The sequence below is a fragment of the Botrytis cinerea genome, chromosome 1 (assembly GCF_000143535.2).
Source record: "Botrytis cinerea B05.10 chromosome 1, complete sequence".
Taxonomy (NCBI): domain Eukaryota; kingdom Fungi; phylum Ascomycota; class Leotiomycetes; order Helotiales; family Sclerotiniaceae; genus Botrytis; species Botrytis cinerea.
The window spans coordinates 3,172,334-3,196,396 of NC_037310.1; the positions used below are offsets into that span (position 1 = coordinate 3,172,334).

The following is a 24,063-nucleotide window of genomic DNA, read 5'->3' on the forward strand; positions in this document are numbered from 1 at the left end:
ATGAAAAATTGCTGGAGAAACATGTGAATGGAAACTGGTGGGAGATGGAGATTCGTATACTTATTAGATAGGCCATTGGCAGACTATGTAATACTAAGCTGGGTGCTAATCGCATATTTGTCTGCCGAGAACGGATGAACTCGAGATATCGATGTAGCCTGTTGTCGGCAAAATGGCCAAGTCAAGAGTGGTGAGTCGAACAATGGTGATCTTGTCATCACCATCACTCTAAACACCGAGGAGTCATACAAAGCTGGACTCTTGCGAACCAACCAGCGAAAGGCGCTGGCGATTGGAGTTAAAAGATTGGTAGATAAGGACTACTTTACCTGCTTCTTCTCTGGGATCAGAACTTTAATACCACCTATCGTGCTATTCTAGTCGTCGGTGTAGATTTCGGTACTGATGAGCGAGCTCATCACTACAATCATTATCTCCTTCACTCCATGGGCAAATCACCATCCTGCATCACTAAATGAGGCTGTCGAATACAATGAGAACATAGAGCTGTATGACGAGGCTTTTCAGATGTAGAACGCAAGCTCCAACTTCCCTTCCATTTTTGTCTCATCGGGCCATCCTAGCGGGAGCCAGTGAAACCGGCTGGAATGCGAGACAATTCTTTTCAGCATCGATGATGTCTACTCGATAAGTGTTGTGATTGATGATTCATATTGAGGTCTATTGTTGGAAGGTTACCCTCACATCCACATGTCCGAGGGGGAAATATCCTAATCATATCCAGATCCTGTGGTCCGGACTTGGCCAAGTTGTGCAACCGGCAGGCCTCGACGGGTATGGAATACGACATTAAAACCTGGAAAGCACCCGGGAGAATGTTTTCCATCTCATGTGGCTGTGTGGTTGGTTTTCGTAGGATTTGAAATTGATATGGATTGAGGTATTCACCATTAGGCTGGAAAAATGGCATTTGTAGGAGATACCGGTATATAGATTGGTAAGAACAAGTGATAGATCGCGTTACATGGCGTTTGCATCACTGCATAGAAGGAATCTATTATTGTTCCTCGTTTTCTTGAAGCCTTCTGGAGAAGGCTCTACTCGCTTGGGTCTGGACTCATCATGTAACCACAGAAGCTCCAAACGCTGAAACATATCAAGATGAAGATGGTGGTTCGTGATTCGAAGGCGGATCAATTCGTAAAGAGAACCATTGGTGACGAGACCAATCACCAGGAAGAGGTTGCAAGCGGCCCGGTTCGTACGGTGCGAATTCTGAGATGTGATAGGATTTTGTGCCCAACGCTCGTTAATGGATGGAGATGACCTTATTTTTGATCTGGATATCAAAATTTCCCCATATCCCAAACAAGGCAGTAGAAATTGAAGATCATGCACTCTACCGGAGCTTTTCACCGCACCAGCCAGGAAACGAATGTGGTCGGGAAAAGCCGGTTTAAAAACTTGTGCACATAAGGAGCGGTAGATTGCTAAGGAGGAAATGGATGGTTTGATGCTGGTGAAGGGATTATTACACATTGGGCCATTTTTGCAGTATCCGTTCCAAGTTTTGTGTGTGGTTGAGCGTTGAAGAATTAAGAGGAGCACACGACGCACGCGTTTGTATGGAGGTTGGTGAGTGGCCAAGTGAAAGATGGCGCCCGATTTATATCTTACTACTTTCCACCTAGTACAGAGGAGAAGCCCACCAGTAATTAACCTTTCAGGGATTTCTTGATCAAGCTGTGGCTGATGCGATCGTTTTTTGACACACGTTCTGCATGTTCTGGCCCTTTGAAGTCTTGACTAGAGCGCCAAGTTTCCTTTTGGGAGGTGGAGCTTGCTCTGCCTTGGAAACAGATATATATAATATATAATATATAATATGGATTTGGAGGCCAGGTACGGAAACAGGTGGATGGGTGGATGAATAAACAGTTAACGGCATGAATGAATAAACAGAATACATCGTTAGATGGGAATGCTGTATCTGAACCGTCACAGTAAACAAGAATTGAAACATCGAGCAACAGTGTGATCGACGTGGTGCCAATGCCAGTCAGCCTATGTATTGGCAGATGGATGTCTTTGAGTTTGCGAAAACCAATTCAACACGAGTCCGCAACAGTGGTTGGCTAAGAAGAAGGTTTGGATGCGTAGGAATAGTTAGCTCCAGAGGTCCTGAGCACATCATCATCACCGTCCACCACCCCTCAGCCATCAGCCATCAGATCCGAGGCTTTCTTTTTATCAATATACGAGATGATGGTGTGGATTGGTTGGGATCAAACTGGCGATACGGGGTAAGTAAGTTTGCTTGGTAGATACACTTGAGCGATTATTGCACAGTCAGAGTAGCGAGGCACTTTAGCAGGGACAGACTGCACATCTACATTACACCCTTCACTTCACGCCAAAGCGAGCTAGATGGCGCGTTCGTCCTAGTCGTGCGTGAGGGGTCCTGACTCTTGGGGAGCTATGTTTCCACGTATACAGTAACTATACTAGAGGGCCAACCTTATATATCCTGGATTTCCAAGATGATCCATCCGGACTGAACCAGAATCAACGAAAAATGGCTCAAGTATACCGGTATGTATCTGTAGACGCTTCGTTGGATCCCGTGTCGAACGGGGAACGAACAGACAGACAGTGAGCTTGTTCCCTAAAGGGAAGTCCATATATTTAAAGATTTGATAGGGAACAATTGCGGCGGGATGTGGATGCACATTGCATACTTGCATATCTAATCCATGTCATGATTGTCATGATTGTCATGTTATGTTCAATATTTCTCGTGCCTGACGTAAACTCAATGGATAAAATGCTCCGGCTATGAGATAATGGTTTTTATGAGAAAAACGGAATTCTCTAGAAAGTGCCATGCCAGAGGTTTCGCTCCGATATATATGCAAAAGGGAAGGACCAGCAAGGCAGGAAATGGTACAATCTCTGTTCGTGTCATATTGTATTGAGTCGATGCACCAGGACTGAGAGATAGACAATACATCTGCCGGCCTACCTTTCTCTCTCCCACGAAGAAGTAAGCATATATATATACTCCTCATCCTATCAGCATATCGCGTCTCTCCCGCATTTCTGCGAGCAGTTGAACCACACCTCACACCTCACACCTCACACCTCACACCTCAGACCTCAGACCCTCAAACTTGTAAGTGTAAACAAAGCATGCATGCATGCCTCCTCTGTTCTTCTACTGGTCCGGCAATACCCTTGTGTCCCTTTAACTTTCCCATCCTTTACGCCTTCACCACGTATTGGCCTCACGAAATGTTTTACCAGCTACGACTTACTTACCTACTACTCGCAGGCAAAACTTCAAATACGGCCCAGCCCCGTCAAACACAATCCCTCTTTTTCTCTTTCGACAATCGTCGCTGTCTGTTGCATTATCTCTTGCTCTGCTTTACACATCTACCGGCATTCTCGACGTCCCTGGATTGATTTCCTATTCTGCTGGAACACATCTCGTCTGCCCCACCATCTATCTATCTATCTATCGATTTATTTACTGCCCCTCCTTCGAACCTGCTCTCCTCCGATAAAGAAAGTTCTTGTCAAGCTATAAAGCTACACCACACCACACGCCATACAATCACGAAGCTCATGATTGCGCAATTTCCAATTTGCGAAACAGATTATACCGAATTTGATTCTCCTTCTTCGCTCTTGAGGATCTCTTCCAGAATTTCATCATGACCGTCTTTGTGGTCTCCCTGTACGTGTTTCCCCCTCTCAAATCATTTCGGTGCTAGATATATTTCTATCTACAATCTTTTTCTGCCATCACAGTTGAAGCCCAACATTATTTTGTACTGCAACATATGCCTTCAAAGCTCCGCAAGTTATGCTATTTAGCTTAGCAGACTTCCGCTTCAAAGTTACAAAGATTGTCGACATCCATCTGGTTGCGATTTCATTTTCTAGCCTTTTTTTTTTTTTCTAATGACAAAAACTGACTTCATCATCTCCAATATAGTTTTCTCCCAAACACAATTAACTTCAAACTCCCTTCCAGTAATTCTCGCCCCCCTACCAGATCCAATCTCCACCCAGATTCCAAATCAGGCGCTTCCCGTTCTGGACGTCCAGGTGCTGCTAGAAGAACCACTACCAGAATCGACACTGGTAAACCGAGTCTTTTTGGCCATCAAAGAGATATAACGCCCCCAGCAACGCCAATACATGATGTTGACCATGAACAATTCTTTGCTCAAACCGAACCATTAAACCTAAAAGCCTCCCTCCCTATACAAGAGAACCCACATTCCATAATCGCGCCCAGCGATCCCCATTCACCAGCATGGGGTGCAGGAAAGATGTTCAACCAACCACGCTCCCGAGCCAGTTCTCCTCCTCCCGCAGATATTCTCAAGCATAATAAGATGAAGGAGAAGGCAGAGCTCCTTGGAAGCGCTGGAGTTCGTCAACCACAATATAAAAGAAGTGACAGTCATGATAGGGTTTTCGCAAATGCCGAATGGGAAGTTGAGCCAGCGGAGCAAGGTAATGGGGGTTTAAGAAATGCTGTGCAAGCTGCAGTTAGAAGCGGAAACCTCGAGGATAAGATTTGGGTCGGTACACTAGGAATGCCAACGGATGCTCTTGAAAGTCAACAAAAGCAGGACATTGACGATCGTATGGCTACAGAGTACGATTCTCTGACAGTTTTCTGCAAAGATAGCGATTTCGATGGCCATTACACGCACTATTGCAAGCAGATTTTGTGGCCCGTCTTTCACTACCAGATTCCCGACAATCCCAAAAGCAAGGCTTACGAGGATCATTCTTGGGTTTACTATGTCAAAGTGAATCAAGCTTTTGCAGACAAGATCGTCAAGTCATGGAAGAGAGGCGATGTTATCTGGATCCATGATTACCATCTTCTATTGGTACCTTCAATGATCCGTAAAAAGCTTCCAGATGCTAAGATTGGGTTCTTCCTTCACGTTGCATTTCCATCTTCAGAAGTATTTCGATGTTTGGCGGTTCGCAAGGAACTACTTGAGGGTATGTTGGGAGCAAATCTTATTGGGTTCCAAATTCAAGAGTATGCGCGCCATTTCTTGCAAACCTGCAGTCGCATCTTGATGGTTGAAGCCACAAACGATGGTATTCAACTTGAGGATCGATTTATCGATGTCATTAATCTCGCAATTGGAATTGATCCCGTTGCTCTGGATATGAACCGCCTGGACCCTAAAGCTACTCATTGGCTAAACACGATGCAAGAGAGATACCGTGGCAAGAAACTTATTGTTGCAAGAGATAAGTTGGACCATGTACGAGGTGTACGACCCAAGCTTTTGGTAAGTTTTCTGTCTACTTTATTAAATACTTTTGGAAGTCCTTGTGCTTGATGATGCACTTTTCTAATGCAGCCCTTCGTGAACAACTACTAACCCTTCTCTTCTTTCAGGCGTACGAGCTGTTCCTGAACAAGTACCCCGAATGGCGAGACAAAGTTGTCCTGATCCAAGTAGCAACTTCTACCACAGAGAATGCTGAGCTCGATGCGACCGTTTCAGATATTGTTACTAGAATCAACTCTTCATGGGCAAACCTCGCTTATCAACCAGTCGTTTACCTAAAGCAAGATATTATTTATCCACAATATCTAGCTTTACTCACAGTCGCCGATGCTTTAATGATTGCAAGTCAGCGCGAAGGAATGAATTTGACATGTCATGAGTATTTGTTTTGTCAAGATGGCAAGTTTGAAGGTCACAACAAGCATGGGTCTCTTATTCTTAGTGAATTTACTGGTAGTTCTTCCATCTTCGGTGGCAATGAATTATCTGTTAATCCTTGGGATTATCGCCAATGTGCCGATGCAATCAAACAAGCTCTTGAAATGGAGGATGAAGAGAAAGAAGAAAGATTCACAAAGCTTCATGCAGCTGTCATGCACCACACAGGTGAACATTGGTTTAATGAATTCCTTCATCGCCTCGATAAGGTTTATGATGAGCAGCATAAGAGGGAGACTACATCTGTTCCTCGTCTCTCGATCAATATACTTGGCCAAAAGTATCAGAGATCGGAGCGTAGGCTCTTCATTATTGATTACGAAGGAACTTTGGCATCATGGGGCTCACCGAGCAGTATTATTTTAACAAGCCCTCAAGTAAGTGATTCTAAATTCTCGATCACGAGCAATTGCTAACAGTACATAGCGTACCATCGATACCCTTAATGACATTTTACAAGATGAAAGAAATACAGTTTATGTAATGTCTAGTAGACAACCAGAAGAGCTTGACCGTTTATTCAAACGAGTTCCACGTCTTGGTCTCATTGCTGAAAATGGATGTTTCCTTAAACAATTTGGTACTTCGGAATGGACCGAGATGGCTGATCCTGAGAAAATGCGAGCGTGGAAAGATTCAGTTGAAGGTATTATGGCTTATTATACCGAGAGAACACCAGGATCTTGGATTGAGACCAGACACTGTAGTTTGATCTTCCATTATAAGAATGCTGAAGACTTCGAAACGGCAACTCGACAAGCAGGTGACTGTGCAAGCCACATTAATGATGCATGTGTTGAGCAAAGAGTTAGAGCTCTTCCTCTTGAGGGTACGCATCCCTAATTTTGATATTATGAAAGACCTACTAACGTCTATTCCAGGAGCTGTTGCAGTAGAACCAATTGATTGGTCTAAGGGTACAGCTGCCATGAAAATTTTCGAAGGCCTTGCAAAAGACATGTCACCAAATGCTGAACATACTTCTCCTGTCGACTTCTTATTAGTAATAGGTGATGGTAGGGATGATGAGGTTATCTTCAGATGGGCCAATGATTTGGGCAGAGCTAAGAAGGTTGATAATGTTACGACTGTTAGTTTGGGTAGTAGAAATACTGAAGCTGGGTATACACTTACCCAAGGTGTTACGGGTATGTCTCTACTAATTGCCATTGTATGATTGATCGATTGCTAATGTTTCAATAGGTGTCTTGACAGCTTTACAAAAGCTAGCTCAACTATCTTAGAATGTTTTTTATTGCTGAATTACATTTCTTTACAAGAAATGGTGCGGCAAGGGATAATTATTGAGAGCAATACACTGAGACGATGATATAGATGATTTTATGAATGGTTTTTAATATGGCGGCATAGCGAGGGCGTTTTTCTTCTTTTTTTTCCCGTCTTTCTCCAAAGTTCTCATTTCTTTTCGATTGGATTGGAGGAATAGAAATAAACATATACATACATACATGTTATGAGGAAGAGAAGTGCACGGAAATTAAGATATACATATGTACACACACACACACACACACACATACACAGATATAGTATATGATATCAAATGATATGATAACGCATAGATAGACAGATAGTCTGTTTGCCTTTGGCCGTTGACTCTAGATATCCTCAATACCAAAAAAATTCTACTCTACCTGTTTTTGGATCTTCTGCTCCCTCCGCGTCTAGGATGTTTGAATATAGAGAAAGAGGTAGATGTGGAAGAGATGATAAAATAGGTTTTGGGGTGGATTGGTGTGATGTATTGGTGTGGTGGGTAGTGAGTGAGCGGCACACTGAGTACGAAAAAAAAAAACGACACACTCAAAAGGCACTTCCTTTTCAAACTTATATCTCAAATCACTTTATCAGTATTTGAATCAATCGAGAAGGTAAAGAAGGTATTTTCAATTACATGTTACGTTACTCACAAGCTTGAGGGAGAAGGAAGAAGTTAATGGGTGAAGTAGAGAGTAATATTCATAACATCTAAATCACATCACTCTCACCTCACTTTCACTCACACTCAAACCAAAAATCAAAATTTGTAAGATAATTATAGATTCCATTTCATATAACTATCCTATCAATATATACACGGGCAAAGAATATGGGCATGAATAAGACAAACGAAAATCCAGGTCCAGATCCAGATCCAATATGTTTGGTGGTGTAGTCGCCAGTCCAGGAGGGGAAGCTTTCATGTGAGTAGTAAGAGGTATTCTAGTCAAAAGGGGGTGGGGTGGAGAAGGTGAAGGGATGAATATTGATGCGTACCTTGAGTAGCGAATGCCGTTGTGATTTGAAGTTGAAATGGCATGTAAAACTGGTGTAAAAAGGTATGGAATGCTGAGTGTTGTAGGGGGGAGAGGGGGAGAGGCGGAGAGGGGGCAGGGGAAAGGGTGGAGGGGTGGGTCGATCAGAAGGTACGTACCTCACACAAAGAGAACAATAAATCAAGAAGAGAAGAAGAAATACATGAAAGACAAAGATATCATCGTCCTTGACCAGCCACTAGCCTTCAAAAACACAATTTGTAGAATAATGCGAATGCAGATATACTCCATGCACGAATGTCCTAATAACCTCCAGATACTCCTCCAAAAACAAAAAACAAAATCCATGTAATGTCTCGCCGAACAACAATAACTTCCCCCATATTCCCTGCCTGATATTCTCATCTCTATAGAAGTGCTAACTATAGCTACCTAGAGTAAAACGTATTTTTATTTACAACATCTCCTCGTCTTCGCCTCCATTTGTGTATCCACCAAACTGATAGTTCTGAAATGCTCCATACCTGCAATGACCGAGTTAGTAAAATCCACGTGTGCAGAAAAGCTACTCAAAGGTGGGCAAAAGTTTGAAAAGGTGGGGTTGTATTCGGAGTGGGGATCGTTTGAGGTGGGGTCAAAGAAAAGGGGAGAGGGGAGAGGGGAGAGATCAAAGTGCCAACACATTAATTTGAGGTAAAGAAGATGCTTACTGATTCTCCATCGCTTCCACGTTTGGGTATCCATGAACGGCTTCGACATTGTTATAGACTGGGTCTGTAGATTGTTTGTACTGAGGTCCACCAACTGCCGATCCAAAGTGCGAGTAGATATCCTTTGAAGGACCGGTCGATTGTTCATATTCTCGTGCAGCTAAAAGCTCATAGCCAGATGCCATGTAAGGTTCAACATGCTCAACATGATTCCAACGGGCATCTCCACCTTGAATTGGTGTCAATGGAGCATGGCTACTACCATCACTCATAGTATCATCATCCATACTTGAATCTTGTGTTCGAGACATTCTTTCTTCCATCATTTGACGCTCATATCTCGACTTTGCCATGGACTCTTCTTGCTCAAGGCTAGTAGAAGGACCCGTCCACAGATCTTGTGCCAACGCATGTCCTCCATTGTATGGTGGGCAGATTCTCCATAACTCAATCAATCGCATCTGCTGAGTAGCATCTGCGGTCTTGAAGAGTTCGATTTGGGTAGGATATAAAGAAGAAGAATCGACACCATGTCTGGCAAGTATAATATCTACTGTGAGTTGCTCTGTTTGAGGTGGTTCGGAAGCAGGTCTGGGTGCTTGCTTAACAACATGTGCGGAATGGGTATAGTGTTGAGAGATTGAGTATGTGTATGTTGGTTCAACTTCCTTTGGCTCTTCTACAGGGGCAGGAGGAGGGTTGTGGAGGGAAAGGTTACGAGCGAAAAGCATCGCGAGCTCTTCTTGTGTAGCCATGACGTATATGTGTGCAAGTGGTTATTCGATACTACGGCAGAAGCATTAGTTGAGTTATTTGGAGGGGAAGGGGCAGAGGAAGGAATAGCAATAGCACACCTTATGATGTAAACGATTTGATAATCTGCAAGACCAACGTTGCAAACAAATGTGATTGCTTGAGAGATTTCGGAGGAGGCAGAATGTTCGAATCGAATGTTGATCTGATTTGTAGTAAAGGCTAAAAGTCAGAGGAACATGCAGGTATGTATGCAAGAGAATGGAGCAGCAGACTTGGTGGACAGATGCAAAATGATTTTGCTTGTTATTATTGACTATGCTATGTACTGAGGTAAAGGGTAGGATAGAATAGAATTACTCTGGAGAGAAATCAAGGGACGTAGGGAAGGGAATCCTGAGATTGATTGAAGAGAAGTGGTGGCGGTGATGGCGGGTGGGAAAGGGAAGGGAAGAAAGATGGGTGACCCCCTGGGTAATGGCAACGAATGGTAAATGAGCTTATTTGGAATGATTCAGCAGAGTAGCGGTACCCAATAAGCCACGGAAGTTGGGATGAGTCTGAATGTTTCAAGTGTCTGGTACTCGTATGTGGTTGTGATTCTTTGGGGGTATTTGATAGCAAGATAATGCAAGATAATATATTATAATATCGCAAATTCGAAAGGCTATGTGAATTTGGAGAAAGGGGAAGGAAGGATGGAAGAGGAAGAAGCGAGAAGGAGGATATATGTAGATATAGATATAGATATAGACGCAGACACAGACACAGACACAGACACAGATGGTGACATAGATATTGATATTGACATTGACATTCCCCCCTCATCAATGTGCTCCATACTAGTAATATACCTCCCTACCTAGGTATCCATTGTATCGTCGTATCAAAGAGAGATAAGCACGTGCTGGGCAGATCTTGGAATGGATGACCCCTCTTTGTTAAATCATGATAAATTCATAAAAACCACAATAAAACCGTAAAACCCTATTAAAAGTATCGAAACTTGTATATGTTGCTATTTTCGAAACATATTGGGCTGTTAGCGTCACACTGTTGATTGCTTTATCTGCCAATTGTTCTATGACACGAGTATCACCGCGGTTCAATTTGCGGGTTCGACTGGATAAGGCTTTGCTTTCATTTCAGATCTCCGTGCTTCACAATGCAGTGTACATACAAAGAGTGCACATATACAGAAAGAGATGAACAACTGTTTGCAGATCATTAGGTACCAATAAATTAGATGGCGACTGGGGGTGTATGAAGGGTACTTGCACCTGGGTGTTGATCTAAGAAGGGGAAGATTCCCTAGGCAAAGTATCTCCTGTATCTCCTGTATCTCCTGTCTCCCTTTATTTGATTCGAGTAAACCTACTGCGAAATGAAAGACGCTCCGCTGAGCCACTGCCGTGGAGGCTTCTTCGCTACGCTCTGGGTTTCTTGTCTACATCTTCTGATTCAAAGTATTCATGTTCATTCAATCATCTAATGACTGCTTGATTGAGCATCCGTCTACTTCGTAGGGCAGGTATTGAGAAACATCTATCCGTGTACGGAGCAACTGGAGCGAAGCGAAAAAGCCCCCATGGCAGTGGCCGAGCGGAGCGTCACCAGATCTAATCCAATGTTACCAGTGCAAGCAGGCATTGTTATTCGTATAAACTTTTGAGAAATCTCCAACTCATACTTTTCCTTTCATCATGCGCGTACGCAAGCAAAAGATGGAGGCAAAACGGAAGCATAGTGATCCTAAGACAAAACGGTGACTTGATGAGTGAAAACCAACGGACCGGCCATGTGCCTGCGTAGAGACTTGACCCTCTCAACGCCCCCCATGTCACTACTCCGTGTTGTCACTGGGTACTATTGAGTCTTCTGCATCACTTTCTTGTCAGGGGTTCGTTGCCCTTTGACTTCTCTTTTAACTTTCTTTATCGCTCACCACTTGACCTTATCCCCTTATCCCATCACTTTTCCGATCATTTTCTGATCGTTATCCTTATCATCATGTGACGCACTTCCGATCGGGCAGATAACCAAATACCTTAGCATTAAGGCTTGAATCTCAGAGATGACGCTAAGAGCCGCCCTCCAACCTAAACGCGTTTCGTGGTGCCTGGAGCTCCAAATATACCGAATCTAAAGAGCTTCATTAATAAAACTCCCTCAAATTTCACCACCCTATCCCAATTATTTGTCTTTGAAGCTCTTGAACATCTTCCATTAAAATCTTGAAATCATGGTAAGCTTCAATTTATCCAAATTGGCAGATCGGATCACATAAATGAGCTTCTGAAGCTAACTTCCTGCCTTATGTTAGACTTCGATAGGTACAGGTTATGATCTTTCGAATTCCGTCTTTTCCCCTGATGGACGAAACTTTCAAGTAGAATATGCAGTAAAGGCAGTTGAAAATGGTGGAACTTCTGTTGGAATCAAATGTAAAGATGGTGTTGTGCTTGCGGTCGAGAAGGTCATTACCAGCAAGCTTCTAAAGGCTGGAGCCAACAAACGCATTGCGACAATCGATAGACATATGGGTGCTGTATGTACAATTCCGATACTTGGATGGTCATTTTGGAATGATAAAATGGCTAATGATCCTTCTATAGGTATCTTCAGGATTAGTACCAGATGGTAGACATTTCGTTTCCCGTGCCCGCGATGAAGCTGCAAGCTGGCGTAACGTTTACAAAACTCCAATTACAACCGCAGATCTGGCTAGTCGAATGGGTGGATATCTTCAAGCATACACCCTCTATTCATCCGTACGACCATTCGGTATAACTGCAATCGTTGCAGGTTATGATTCCGAGCAAGAATTACCGGTTGATGGACAAGTAGGAAGTGGACCAGTCGTTGGTTCTGGAGGAAAGGTTGAAGGCAAGAAATATGGCGGACCAGGTCTTTACATGATTGAACCAAGTGGATTATACTGGGGTTACTATGGAGCTGCTACCGGTAAAGGACGTCAAGTCGCCAAGGCCGAATTAGAGAAGTTGGATCTTGCAGCTGGCAATTTGAGTTTATTAGATGGTGTCAAGGAAGCTGCACGAATTATCTATGTTGCGCATGATGACAATAAGGACAAGGAATTCGAGCTGGAGATGACTTGGATTAGTAACCTCGATGGACCAACAAAGGGAAGACATCAGGAAGTACCCAAGGATATTCTTGAGGAAGCAGAGAAATTGGCGAAGAAGGCTTTGGAGGGCGATGATGATGAGGAAGAAGAGAAACCGGCTGAGACGGCGACTGAAGGAGACAAGATGGAGGAATAGTCGAAGAAATATGTGTGCGAACCCCTCTGTATCAACACCTGCCTTCAAATTTTACATGGCTCAAAAGGTATTGAGCTTGGTCACAGCATATGATACTCTAATGATGCATTTTACGCCCTTGATCTGAGTTTTGTTAATTATTTTGACTATCGATTTGGTGAATACATTGGACTGTGCCATCTTATGACTTAGCCGAGTAACCCGCGTTACCTGCTTCAAATTAGACATAGCTCCATGATTACAGTCTTCGGTCACAATAATGAGTGTACAAAGGTGGTATACTTTCTATTGTGCGGCTTCCATTAAGTGGCGTTACGTGATCCGTTACAGACAAGTCGGTCTAGCGCTAGAAAGTTCTGGGCGGATGAGAAAAGTTGAGAGTTGCCATACCTCCCTACCATTTAGCTCCAGTATACAGTGGTAGACAAACATTCCCATTTTTCAGATTTACCACAAAAACTCTCCAACGTTATTCTATTGGTTGTCTTAAGGGAGGCAATTTGTACTTGCTTTCTATTAGCTTCTTGTCTCTAGTCGACAGTGGTGGAACAATTCTCCTTGATCTTTAAGATATGCAACAAAATTCTGCTGTAGTATATCATTGGTTGTGTGGTTCTCACGACCTCATTTGAGGATAGGAATACTTATTCCATACACTCTTCTAGAAATATCAGTCCCCAGAATATATCCGAGAAATGGAACGAAACCACAGGGCAGTAACTTACGGGTAACGCCTCTTGTACTCTGTCCCCCTGAATTTTCTCCCACTTTATGATTTTTACGACGGCCAATTATCGGGTCGCCATACATTCAGTAACTCCATTTGCCATATTAGTAGTCATTCATCCTGGAACTCAAGCTCCATGGGATGTAAATGACAATGGCGGCGGCGGTAGGAATCCACATGCTCATGGCTCATTCGTGTATCCCCTGGAGAAAGAGCTGAATAGCTTAAAGGTTCTCCGCAGCCAGTTGATAATGTTATCGATCATTGCCTCTGCAGTGAGTCAAATGGCCGTTTTGAAGACCTGCGGCCCAGAAATTGATACCCGGTGAAATGGTGAAAACTTCCTGGGCGATCTCGTGTGTAGATGGGTGGGTTTGTTCTTTGACTCTTCGGGGGTTGATTTTCATGACTGTGTTTGGATTTACTTGGGTTACATACCGGGAATATATACATATATACATATACCCTTATGTACCGAGAAGAAATTTGATAGAAAGAACTCTCATATTAATAATCGACGGAGTTGAAAATCGCTTTTCTTCCTTCTTCAATTTTCCTTTTTCCCTCCGACCGGTCTAAAGACCCATTCATCCATCCATCCATCAACACTCGCCTCCATTCCGTGGCCACTTCACCCCCGCCTCTCCTACAATCCTTCCACATCTTCATACAAAATTAAATAAATCAATACTCTTTCATTCACGTGGACATATCATCACATAATCACAAAACAAATCGTCGTAGCATCCTTAACCCATGATGGTTTATCACCCAATCCATCAATTACCATACACACAACCCCCCCTCCCCCCTACCTAGTCCAGTAAACTACAAGTGGCTAATAAATCGTTGGGCATAAATCTCCTTTGTGATTTTGGGATAGCCGTCACTGGGTAGTGGAGTATTGCGTTTTGCCATGGAGGGGGGTTTCTTTTGGGAAGAGATGAAAGTACTTCATGGGTTGCTTCTTCTCCTCCTCCTCCTCCTTCTTGTTCTGCTCTGCTGTGTATATCTTGTTTGGTGTGTTTCATTGTATACTTGTGTGTGTGTGTGTGTGTGTGTGTATAAATAGATATACGCACATGAAAATAAACATACTTTGGCTCCAGCTCAAGACTCTAGTTTGAGACTCCAGCTCTATCTCTATCTCTATCTCTACCTCCATCTCTCTCTTCTCTCCCGCGAATCGCGCACAAGTACACGAGCAAACGAGTAGACAAGGATTCAAAAATTCTACATTCCGAACTTCCTTCACCTCGACACTCGATTCTCAATTCTTGATTTTCGATTTCAAATTTCGCTTCCATCTCTCGATTCCTAACTCGGCTGTCAACCCCAAAAAGTTGCGTTTGCGTTTTGAGTTTGAATTTTGAATTCATATATGCGATAATATACTATACTAAACCATGGGATTCTGGTCGCGAAAATCATCTCCTCCCCCGCTACGCCATCGAGAGGGCGTTAAATCGAAACATTACAACCCGGCGCCGAAGAATGCGGCTTCGTCTTCTGCTTCTCCTCCTAAATCCAAATCGAAAGCCACATTGAAACCCACATCGCAAGAGAAGCCGAAAGAGAAACCGAAAGAGAAATCCAAATCAAGTCCCAGGCGTGGAAGAATAATCGTACATTTCGTTCGTCATGCCGAGGTATGTCATTCCCTCTCCCATCCCAACATCCCCTAACTCCCCCCCTCTCCAGGCCTACAACAACCTCCACACCCCGCACTCCCGAACCCTCACCGACCCACTCCTCACCCCCCTCGGCAAATCCCAATGCCACACCCTGCTTACCCAACTCACCCGTCTCAAACCCGTGCGCATCCTCTGCTCCCCCCTCCGCCGCACTCTCCAAACCGCTCTTCTCTCCCTCCCCTCCCAAACCCGCATCCCCATCACCGTCGACCCCTTGCTGCGCGAGTACGGCTCCGTGCCGAACTGCACCGGGTCGCCGATCAAGGAGCTCAGGAGGAGACATGCGAATGTGGGGATGGTGGTGGATTTCGAGGGGGTGCAAGAGGGGTGGGAGAGGAATCGGGAGAGAGATGGAATGTGGGTGGATGGGAGGTGGAGGAGGAGTCGCGAGCAGAGGGAGAGGGGGAGGAGGGTTTTAGAGAGGCTGTGGGAGGTGGGCTGGGAGGGGGTGCAGCAGGGGAAGGGAGATGTGGAGATTTTGGTTATTTCGCACGGGGAGTTTTTGCATGGTTTGACGGGGAATTGTGAGTAGATCTTTTTTTTTTTTCTTTTTTTGCTTGTGGGTTTTCCATCCATTCTTCTTTTGGGGGAGAGCGTGCTGTTTATATATACCTCCCTGTTCCTCTCCCCTTTTCTTTTCTTTTCTTTACATTCTCCCTTTCCGCCCTATCCCCTCATCATCTCGCTCTCACCCATTTTTTTCCATTCTCTCATACCCCCCCCCCCCCTTGTATCCTCAATTCTCACCCCCAAACTCCCCCCCCCCCCCCCTCAAAATCCACAACTCAAACTAACCCTCCCCCTCCCCACACCAGACTGGCACAACGCCGACATCATCTCCCTCACCATGATCAAAAGCAGCCGGGGCTACGAATTTATCGATCCGCCGCTTCGGTATGCGTACCATTGAGTTATCACAAACGACGAATCATTTCTGGATTTTGAAATCTAGGAATTCGAAATTCAAAACAAGATTTCCACAAGGACACCCATCGACCCGGACGGGCATTGAAGTTTTCTGCATCTTGCATCTTACATCTTACATCCCGCGTTAGTAACAATAACACATATTCATATTCATATTCATATTCATATTTGCCTTTTACCTTTCGCCTTTCGCCTTTTACCTTGCGCCTCTTTCTCTTACTAGCTAGCTAGCTTGCTTCCTTCCTTCCCTTGCTTAATTAATTTCTCGCATATATATATAATTCATTCTTTCATCCATCTATCCATCTCTTCTACTCAATTTCCAAATCGATGCTAGATATTAAACATACATGTATACTCAGTAGGTATTGATTGGCATTGGGGCTGTGGAATATATATCTATTTGTTTACATTCACATCTGTCTATATATATTATCCAATTCACACGATTTCGACGAGATGTATCGAATCTAGATATCAATATTGATATCGATATTGAATATCATACACAATTCAAATACACACCACACATCACACATCATAAACACATTCAATCAAATACAATTCAATCCAGATTAATCAATTAATCAGTCCATTCAATTCTTACCCCATCACCTCACCTAACTTCATTCTTTCAACTACATACCCCCCACCCCACCCACACACACACACACCCAAAGAAAGAAGAAGAGAAAAAAGAGAACGAAAAAAGTAAACAAAAAAGAAAATGCGACCTGATAAAAACGTATAAGAAAGAGACACACACACAAAAAAGCGCTAATTGCCAACCAATTACTCCAACGCCATCCATCCATCTATAGTTTCATATTCCCCCAATTTCATATCCCCATCCATCCATTCATTCATCCATCTCCAATATGTGTAATCTTCATAACTCATATGACAGCTTCTGCTCTGCTCTGTTCTGCTGTTCATTCCATCAAATCTTGAGATCCATTCGTCCCACATTCCAGCAACCAAAGCTGCACTTGATAGCTATCAACTCCAAACTAGCCATGCTTTTCTGATGGTCTTTCTCCGTCTCTCAAAATAGTGCATCGATATAATACTACTCAACCATATATTTGCTGTATCTTTGTATCTCCATCCATAATGAAGTCCTCCTAAATGGAAAAGAAAGAAACATGTGAAATCTAACATCATCCCATGTCATCTTAGACAGCGACTGCACCAGCAAAAAAATCAGGCTATCAAAAAAAGAAAGCATTTGCTACTTGATAGAACCAACTTAAGATCTCATAGTCTTTGCGAAGTGATATTAAGAGAGAGTAAAAGAAGAAGGGTATCTTTTATGATCGATTGCTCCAAACCCAAATCCATCTCAAATACGAGGTATAGAAAGGAGAGAAGCCATTGACCTCGCATAAAAAAGTGGAAGAAAGTCTATCTGGCTGAAAGATCATGATCATCATCGTTATTGAGCGCCGTTATCATCCATTTGTCTTAACAAAACCAACATCTGTTTTACCCACAGACAATCATTGACATAGGAAGAAGAAATATTTCGTGGTTTTCTTACATTCGAAAACATGAGTACCGTTGACATCTCAAGATTCTGTTTCTTGTTTATATGCCATATCTGACATACCACTTGCTCGTTTCTGATCAACAATCTCTCGAGCATAAAAGTCCACAAGCATTGTGCCATAAGCCTCTAATACTTCAACGGGAACAGATAATCGGAAGTCGTTTAATAATAGAAATTGAAGCTCCAAATGGTTCAATTCATTCAACGGCAATCCACCAACCTAGACAAATGTTAGCATTGGTAAAAAGGTAATTCATCATGAAACTTGCCTTGGCGTATCTAGAATTTGTGTAAAAAACATCAGAGAAGAATTTGCTGGCACAGGTGACACCAGCAATAACCAAACGATGAATGTTAAAACTGTCAACTACAAAGAAGTGAGAGAGGGGGAACTGAGCCAATCCAGGTTCGGGGTCTTGTGAGTGAGAATATTGAGCATTTTCAAACTCAGATTTGAGCTCCGGAACGCTTCGAGCTCCTGGTGGGGTATCCGCCAAATCAGAACCCTCTGCTGAATAAGTAGACGAAGGTCGAGAACCATCTAGATCCATGGCTTCTTGTCGCATGGCATTTATGGGTTCCGCATTAACTCTTTCTGTCATTCTATCAAAGTAGACTAACAAACTCAAGAATACTTCGTATGTTGTTGGGCAGTATTTGTGTATTCTAGTTAAATAACTCAAAATGGTAATGCTAGGCACATTCTTTCCGTGAAATGCGAGTACGCTCGAAGATAGCCCAGTAAGATTGGCTGTATTTTCGGCAGATGGAATGGATCTTTGTAAAGTTTCATGTTGACGATCGTTCGTGGTGGTGATTTTGGTCAAAAGTCCGGCTACCATTTCGATAATGTCTGTAATGGGCATACCACTAATCTCGTATTTCAATCCAGGCTCATCTGCTGTGCGTGAACCACCAATTTGGCCTCTAGATGAAAGGAATTCTGGGCTGGCAAAACTTTCGATGTGTGCCAAATCTCGAACTTTGATCGTGTTACCACCATAATTCTGTACATCATCGAGAGACCTTGCTGCTCTTGGGATTGTCCGGTCAGATGTCCCAGATGTCACTCGAGGCCTTGATGAAGAATCAGTGCTCAAGGTATGCGAATGTTCGGATCGTGCATGAGGCGCTGAAGCTGGAGGGAAATTTTGTTGGCTTGTAAATTGTTGTTGTGTATGCGAATTCGAGTTTGGACTGGAACTCGAAGGAGGAGAGATAGGTTCGGATCTAACTCTTGTGCGGTGGTCTACATCTTGAGAGTCACCATATTTGGCTTGCATATTTGCGCTTGGAGGAGGGGTACCATCATCTACTGATGTGGGGTGGGGGTTTGGACTTGGTGGAGGTTCGACTCTCGACCTGGAAGGTTGTCGAAATGGCGAATCCTCAGAAGAACCATGATGCCCTGCAGCGGGTATCATTGTATGGGGGTGGAAGCGTGATGAATCTGACACAAAATCGATCACCGCAGCCATATCAAGCAAATGTGACGGTCGTGAAAACCTGATCAGTCGTTGCGATTAGCTTTTTTCTCTCTCTCCCAAATCTGCGATGGCTAGAACGACGTGGAGACAAGAGAAAATACAATAATGATAGGAATGTCTTCTTTCGAGAGACGCGAGCGCCAACTGATTCCTTGCTTTTTGATGTAGAGTGGCTAGGATGGCTAGAAGGTTCAGAAAGTCTTATCGTGCAGGTAGTTTGCCTATCGATCGGTCTTTAAATACCTATTAGGTACCGGATAAAAAGGTAAATGAACAAGCCAACATCAAAACAATGCTTCCTCTGACTCTGCGAGCATCTGCCAACTATATCCTGATGCCAACCTGCATGTCTCGAAGATCATTCATGAATTAAGAGATTGCGACCACAAGCTCCCAGGTTGACAAACGACGCGCCATTTAATCGCCATTTCATCGATCTTCCGTGGGGGTAACGAGAGATTCCAATATCGCAAAACAAACAGAGACACAAACACACACACACAGACACTGGGCATGGACGACTCGACTGGGCATGCACCGTATTGGCGCCGACATAAAGAGCATTCAGAAAAAAAGACTTACCTGCAGCATTCCTTGTAAAACAACTCAACGATTATTGGCACGGAGAGGACAATTTGGCCCGACGAGAATGGAAGACGGTGGTATTTTAATTGTTGTATTAAGAGAGGAGAGGTTGCGTGAAGTAAAGTGACAAGTGTAGGTAGATAGAGGAAGAGAGAATCCGTAGTAAATAAGTGTGATAAGTCGATTGGGGGGGGGGGTTTATTATTATTATTATAATTATTATGGAGGGACGTGAATTATGGAACAGAGATTTGTACGGAGTAATGAGGTAAGGTAGGGTGAGGCAAGGCCAGGCAAGGCAGTTGATTGATGAGTGCTGAGTGGGTGGGTAGATACTGACTGGGTCGATACTTGATACTTGGGTAGGGACGGCGTGGGTAATAGGTAGGCGTGGTGTGGTGTGGTCTGGTCTGTCTGGTCTGTCTGGTCTGTCTGGTGTGATATGATATGGTATGGTATGGATGATTTAATATGTACTGACTGGGGCGGCTGGGCTGTCGGGTTGAAAGTCGAGAGAAGATGTGGAGAGGGCGCCGGGTGTGGTACAATCGATTCACTACCACTGGCCGAACACCTCGTACCTATGACGAAAAGTTGGAGATTGCTGAGAACCCTGGATTTGGACTGGAGGGTTTGACGGCCTTAGGTTAGAAGAAACCATTGGGATTCAAGATGATCAGCGGAGTTATGCCTGGTAGATACATCCGTACACAGACACGCAGGTAGGAGATGGATCAATTGGGATACATTGGAAACAGGGAGGCAAAGGAAAGGAAGGATGGTGAACGATAGATGAGAGATGAGAGATGAGAGATGATACATACAATCACCTGGTAGGTACGAATGATGCGCACGTGGGTATCTATGCTAGCATCATCTATGTATATATACTAATAAGTTATCTATAACTATCTATAACTAGGTATATATAACTAGGTATATATAACTAGTTATATATAACTATATATAACTATATACACACACACATACATATCTTTACAACATCAATCAAATATCTCCCAGGCCCATGGAAGATTTCACACTGACCTCTTATCTCCCATCTATCCAGCACAGCTACACACATACTCAGCTGGACACATTCTTTCAACAGGAACCTACCCATTGCAGTCAAATAGAGTCGATCTTATTATTAGCTAGCTTCCGTCAACTCCAAGTACTGTGCGCATTCAAAATTCTATTCACCGAAAGCCCAATCCATAAATCCTACCTACCTACCTTAATAAATATCCATTGCAATTCTAGACCGGTATCGCACCTCAAATCTAAAAGGAGTTGTGGGAGGGAACGCTGGTATTCCCTCCCAATGCATCCCAAGAGTAACCATAGGTACACCCATCCACAACGCAACACACCGAGATACCCTTAATTTTACATCATGAGAAGCATAAAGGAGATCCTATTGAATCTTCTTCATTTAAGATTGCCCCGTAACCTATAACAATCACACATGCTGTAACACTGAAAAGTATCAAAATCATGCTCCTACAGGAAATGCGATACGATTAAAATTCGGAATGAAAGCCACACGTAAGAATCTTCCTATTCTTAATCTCACCGCTTCGATTGAATTGCAATTTCCATGGATTGACCATTATGAAACCTTGCAAATTATTTCACTGCGCAAACTCCATGGTATTATGGTCGGGTTCTATTCGTACAATGATTCATCATCTATTGATGACGGACGGTATAATTCGTGTCTGGCAAGTACAGATGCCTGTCTGCTCCCTTAGCCGTCAAAACCACCATTCTGATGACACCTCCGGAACTCCCATCCCATTTGATAGCTTCTTGCAATGCACCCTTAACAAAGTCGACAGCATCGGCCTCCTCCATACCTTCCTTCCAGTTTGCATCACAGTATCCATAGATGTACGTTGAGCCGGAACCTCCAATAGCATAAGATTGCTTGTGTAACGATCCTCCTAATGGTATCGAGTAGACTTGACCTCCGTGTCGTTCATCCCAGCCAGCAATAATCAAACCGGCACTAAATTCGAATTAGAACAAGAAACTCGCGGAGTTGAACACCATTCATACCTCAATTGATCCTTGTTATCGTAGCAAAGTTCCTGGAACATAGCAGCGGCCGTTTGTGTGGTTGGTGTTTTGCCATTCAAAGCTCCATACATTCCCAACTGGTAATGAACAATATCCGCAACAGCTTGAGTATCAGCCGCAGAACCTGATCGACAACACCAAATTGTATCATGTACTTGTGTGAGCTTGTCTGTAACTCGATTTGCGATATATGAGCCGGTTGTTGTTCTACTGTCGGCACCTATCCAATACATTCATCAGTAACTCTTATACCCCGCAGATTGTGTCCCAAAAGAACTGACCCAAAATGACACCATCCTTAAAGTTTACGGCCATGCTGAAATTAATGTCAACGCTGATCTCGAATCGAACATTATTGTTATCGTGGTCTCTAGGCTTCTTACATGGAGGTTCCTAAGCTATCATATCAATCAGTAAAGCTCACAATATAGGGCCAGGCTATCATACTTGACTTCTCCCTTCTTCAAACGATCCATATCCACATGAATACCATCTTCAAGAAGCTCTCGTTAGCTTTAACTTTGCTGGTAGCTGAGTTGGATACACAAATACCTTCATTCAACATTCCTGTGTTTCCAAACTCCATCTTGAAAGTTGCAATGTTGGCCTCCTTAAATTTAGAATATGTAGAAAAAACAAATGCGAATCGTTAATCGTTATGTTCGTTGGAGTGGAAGATGAGCTACCGATTTGAAGCTCTCGAACAGGCAGACCTTAGACGCGAGGCAAGGCAAGCAAGCAAGCGCGAAGGTGAGGCAGATCACGTGGTGATAATGATTTTAGCTTGGGCGGTTATTCCCGTTTCTCATGGCTCCCGGTGAGGTTTCTTGGGCCTTGTAAGCTGGGAGCTAGCGTGTGCCTATGATATACGTGCCTAGCAGTGAAATTTTGAGGTTCAAGAAATAAACATTTACGAACGAAATAATAAATGCTATTTACAATTTATACAAAATGGATACCGGGCGTAATATATTGAGACGTTCCCTGCCTATTCCAATCCAAGTAGCAATACCCCAATACTCCGAAATCTACTCAACGCCATATTTCGATAAGTTCCCGACCTCAATTCCTAAATGTACATAGTCTTAGAACATAACTAGACCCGAGAGACCTAAGGCAGGCTCTCTCTTGTTCTTGCGAATTGAAATCAAATGTTCTGCTTTGTGCCAGGCGACCAATTTCTTTCCTGAACTGATACTCAATTCCAAATGCTTTAACCTCCCCGAGTCAAACTACACCCATTGTATTAGCATCATGATATCTGTGCAATAAGATGCTTAATCTCAAAGGAAAACCTACCCTTCCTTGTCCAACTCTAACGGTGTAAAGCCCTCTCCCTCCCCCTTCTTAACCTCTGTCTTTGCCTCCCCAGCTTTCCCCGGCTCACCATCCTCGGCACATCCACAATCGTAAAAGTCTCCAATCTTACTACAATCGAATATCTCCTTCTTCAACCGCTTGTTGACTTCGTTATGAACATGACATGCCCACGCCGCTGCCGTACTCCTCGTTGCCACCTGAGGTGGATATTTCTTCAATAGCCCTTGGAAATGCCGCGCACAGTCGCCACATGGATACAGGCGCGCAAATAAATGGATGTAGGATTTTAGAGCCGAGCTATCTTCTTCTGTAGGTTTGTCGGGGAATTTGGCCATCATCGTGTGGAGTACTTTCCAGGCTGCGTGGCCGAGTTCCGCTCTAAAGGGTGAGAATGTTAATAAGTGCAAAAACTAACATCATTTCAACGGCATTTTGCAGATGGGTGACATACTTTAAAGTAGCATTTTCCAGCTTAGGGGCAGTGGCTGCTCCATGGAGAAGATTGTCATCGACGAGAATTGGCGTTTTATCCAAAGGGAATTCAGCGTTATAATCGCTCTCCGTGCCATAATCTACCGCTCTCGTTCCATGATTTTGATTGCGAAATGTGAGTACGAAGAATATGCATAGAAAAGCTGCCGCAGCTATCCCCGCAAGAGTAAAGTGCGGCTTTCGAGCCATGCTGTGTTGTGACCGAAGAGGAATTATTATTTGTATGGATGGCTGCCAACTTCTGGAATCGAACTCGGCTCCGAAGGTTTCGATGAATGCTTCGTGGTGTCGTTTGCGATGTCAGCTACAAAGGAAAAGGAGAAGTATCAATTCAAAGTAACGAATGTTAATGTTTAGTCGAGAAAACGAGTGAGAAAGAAATCAATTCCGAACATTCGATTAATTCATTCCAACTACCTACCTACTTAGGAACATGTGTAGCGTT

At 43.5% G+C, this 24,063-nt stretch overlaps 7 protein-coding genes across 9 annotated transcripts; 3 read left to right on the forward strand and 4 right to left on the reverse strand.

The window, feature by feature from the left end:
• The first annotated feature begins 2,758 nt into the window (after positions 1-2,758).
• Positions 2,759-7,447, forward strand: BCIN_01g09100 (hypothetical protein). Its single transcript, XM_024690807.1, has 7 exons — positions 2,759-3,133; positions 3,293-3,700; positions 3,962-5,291; positions 5,402-6,109; positions 6,159-6,561; positions 6,614-6,880; positions 6,936-7,447. Exons 2-7 carry the CDS (start codon positions 3,678-3,680, stop codon positions 6,974-6,976), a joined length of 2,772 nt encoding a protein of 923 aa, XP_024546576.1. The 5' UTR covers positions 2,759-3,133; positions 3,293-3,677; the 3' UTR covers positions 6,977-7,447.
• A 28-nt stretch (positions 7,448-7,475) lies between these two features.
• Positions 7,476-10,297, reverse strand: BCIN_01g09110 (hypothetical protein). Of its 3 annotated transcripts, none has more exons than XM_024690809.1 (4): positions 9,747-10,297; positions 9,571-9,676; positions 8,719-9,504; positions 7,476-8,532 (listed from the first exon to the last, which is right to left on the reverse strand). In XM_024690809.1, exons 3-4 carry the CDS (start codon positions 9,471-9,473, stop codon positions 8,463-8,465), a joined length of 825 nt encoding a protein of 274 aa, XP_024546578.1. In that variant the 5' UTR covers positions 9,474-9,504; positions 9,571-9,676; positions 9,747-10,297; the 3' UTR covers positions 7,476-8,462. The 3 variants fall into 3 exon arrangements, with proteins under 3 accessions (XP_024546578.1, XP_024546577.1, XP_024546579.1); XM_024690810.1 differs by having other exon boundaries at positions 9,571-9,693; XM_024690808.1 differs by having other exon boundaries at positions 9,571-10,297.
• Positions 10,298-11,176: 879 nt separating this feature from the next.
• Positions 11,177-13,025, forward strand: Bcpre10. Its single transcript, XM_001553497.2, has 3 exons — positions 11,177-11,716; positions 11,795-12,019; positions 12,087-13,025. Exons 1-3 carry the CDS (start codon positions 11,714-11,716, stop codon positions 12,753-12,755), a joined length of 897 nt encoding a protein of 298 aa, XP_001553547.1. The 5' UTR covers positions 11,177-11,713; the 3' UTR covers positions 12,756-13,025.
• A 1,715-nt stretch (positions 13,026-14,740) lies between these two features.
• BCIN_01g09130 (hypothetical protein) lies at positions 14,741-16,242 on the forward strand. The gene is made up of 3 exons (XM_024690811.1): positions 14,741-15,131; positions 15,184-15,700; positions 15,992-16,242. Exons 1-3 carry the CDS (start codon positions 14,889-14,891, stop codon positions 16,084-16,086), a joined length of 855 nt encoding a protein of 284 aa, XP_024546580.1. The 5' UTR covers positions 14,741-14,888; the 3' UTR covers positions 16,087-16,242.
• Positions 16,243-16,507: 265 nt separating this feature from the next.
• On the reverse strand, positions 16,508-20,460 carry BCIN_01g09140 (hypothetical protein). Its single transcript, XM_024690812.1, has 3 exons — positions 19,722-20,460; positions 17,922-19,158; positions 16,508-17,872 (listed from the first exon to the last, which is right to left on the reverse strand). Exons 2-3 carry the CDS (start codon positions 19,128-19,130, stop codon positions 17,672-17,674), a joined length of 1,410 nt encoding a protein of 469 aa, XP_024546581.1. The 5' UTR covers positions 19,131-19,158; positions 19,722-20,460; the 3' UTR covers positions 16,508-17,671.
• Positions 20,461-21,121: 661 nt separating this feature from the next.
• Bcpre3 lies at positions 21,122-22,515 on the reverse strand. Its single transcript, XM_001553503.2, has 6 exons — positions 22,359-22,515; positions 22,254-22,299; positions 22,190-22,204; positions 22,088-22,122; positions 21,786-22,026; positions 21,122-21,735 (listed from the first exon to the last, which is right to left on the reverse strand). The coding sequence occupies exons 1-6, from the start codon at positions 22,390-22,392 to the stop codon at positions 21,417-21,419; spliced, it is 690 nt and encodes a 229-aa protein (XP_001553553.1). The 5' UTR covers positions 22,393-22,515; the 3' UTR covers positions 21,122-21,416.
• Positions 22,516-22,571: 56 nt separating this feature from the next.
• On the reverse strand, positions 22,572-24,040 carry Bcerv2. Its single transcript, XM_024690813.1, has 3 exons — positions 23,578-24,040; positions 23,106-23,504; positions 22,572-23,038 (listed from the first exon to the last, which is right to left on the reverse strand). Exons 1-3 carry the CDS (start codon positions 23,805-23,807, stop codon positions 23,020-23,022), a joined length of 648 nt encoding a protein of 215 aa, XP_024546582.1. The 5' UTR covers positions 23,808-24,040; the 3' UTR covers positions 22,572-23,019.
• Between the last annotated feature and the right edge of the window lie 23 nt (positions 24,041-24,063).

Excerpts from the sequence above, each read along its gene's own strand:
- BCIN_01g09130 (XM_024690811.1), top strand. The coding sequence starts at position 14,889 with ATGGGATTCTGGTCGCGAAAATCATCTCCTCCCCCGCTACGCCATCGA. Across the intron at positions 15,132-15,183 it reads ATTTCGTTCGTCATGCCGAG|GCCTACAACAACCTCCACAC; the intron begins GTATGTCATTCC and ends CCCCCTCTCCAG. Across the intron at positions 15,701-15,991 it reads GCATGGTTTGACGGGGAATT|ACTGGCACAACGCCGACATC; the intron begins GTGAGTAGATCT and ends TCCCCACACCAG.
- BCIN_01g09100 (XM_024690807.1), top strand. The coding sequence starts at position 3,678 with ATGACCGTCTTTGTGGTCTCCCT. Across the intron at positions 5,292-5,401 it reads GTGTACGACCCAAGCTTTTG|GCGTACGAGCTGTTCCTGAA; the intron begins GTAAGTTTTCTG and ends CTCTTCTTTCAG. Across the intron at positions 6,562-6,613 it reads TAGAGCTCTTCCTCTTGAGG|GAGCTGTTGCAGTAGAACCA; the intron begins GTACGCATCCCT and ends CGTCTATTCCAG.
- BCIN_01g09110 (XM_024690809.1), bottom strand. The coding sequence starts at position 9,473 with ATGGCTACACAAGAAGAGCTCGCGATGCTTTTCGCTCGTAACCTTTCC. Across the intron at positions 8,533-8,718 it reads GTGGAAGCGATGGAGAATCA|GTATGGAGCATTTCAGAACT; the intron begins GTAAGCATCTTC and ends CGGTCATTGCAG.
- Bcpre10 (XM_001553497.2), top strand. Across the intron at positions 12,020-12,086 it reads TCGATAGACATATGGGTGCT|GTATCTTCAGGATTAGTACC; the intron begins GTATGTACAATT and ends ATCCTTCTATAG.
- Bcpre3 (XM_001553503.2), bottom strand. The coding sequence starts at position 22,392 with ATGGAGTTTGGAAACACAGGAATGTTGAATGAAG. Across the intron at positions 22,300-22,358 it reads CACAGGAATGTTGAATGAAG|ATGGTATTCATGTGGATATG; the intron begins GTATTTGTGTAT and ends AGCTTCTTGAAG. Across the intron at positions 21,736-21,785 it reads GATAACAAGGATCAATTGAG|TGCCGGTTTGATTATTGCTG; the intron begins GTATGAATGGTG and ends ATTCGAATTTAG.
- Bcerv2 (XM_024690813.1), bottom strand. The coding sequence starts at position 23,807 with ATGGCTCGAAAGCCGCACTTTACTCTTGCGGGGATAGCTGCGGCAGCT. Across the intron at positions 23,505-23,577 it reads CTGGAAAATGCTACTTTAAA|AGCGGAACTCGGCCACGCAG; the intron begins GTATGTCACCCA and ends CTCACCCTTTAG.
- BCIN_01g09140 (XM_024690812.1), bottom strand. The coding sequence starts at position 19,130 with ATGGCTGCGGTGATCGATTTTGTGTCAGATTCATCACGCTTCCACCCC. Across the intron at positions 17,873-17,921 it reads CAAATTCTAGATACGCCAAG|GTTGGTGGATTGCCGTTGAA; the intron begins GCAAGTTTCATG and ends ACATTTGTCTAG.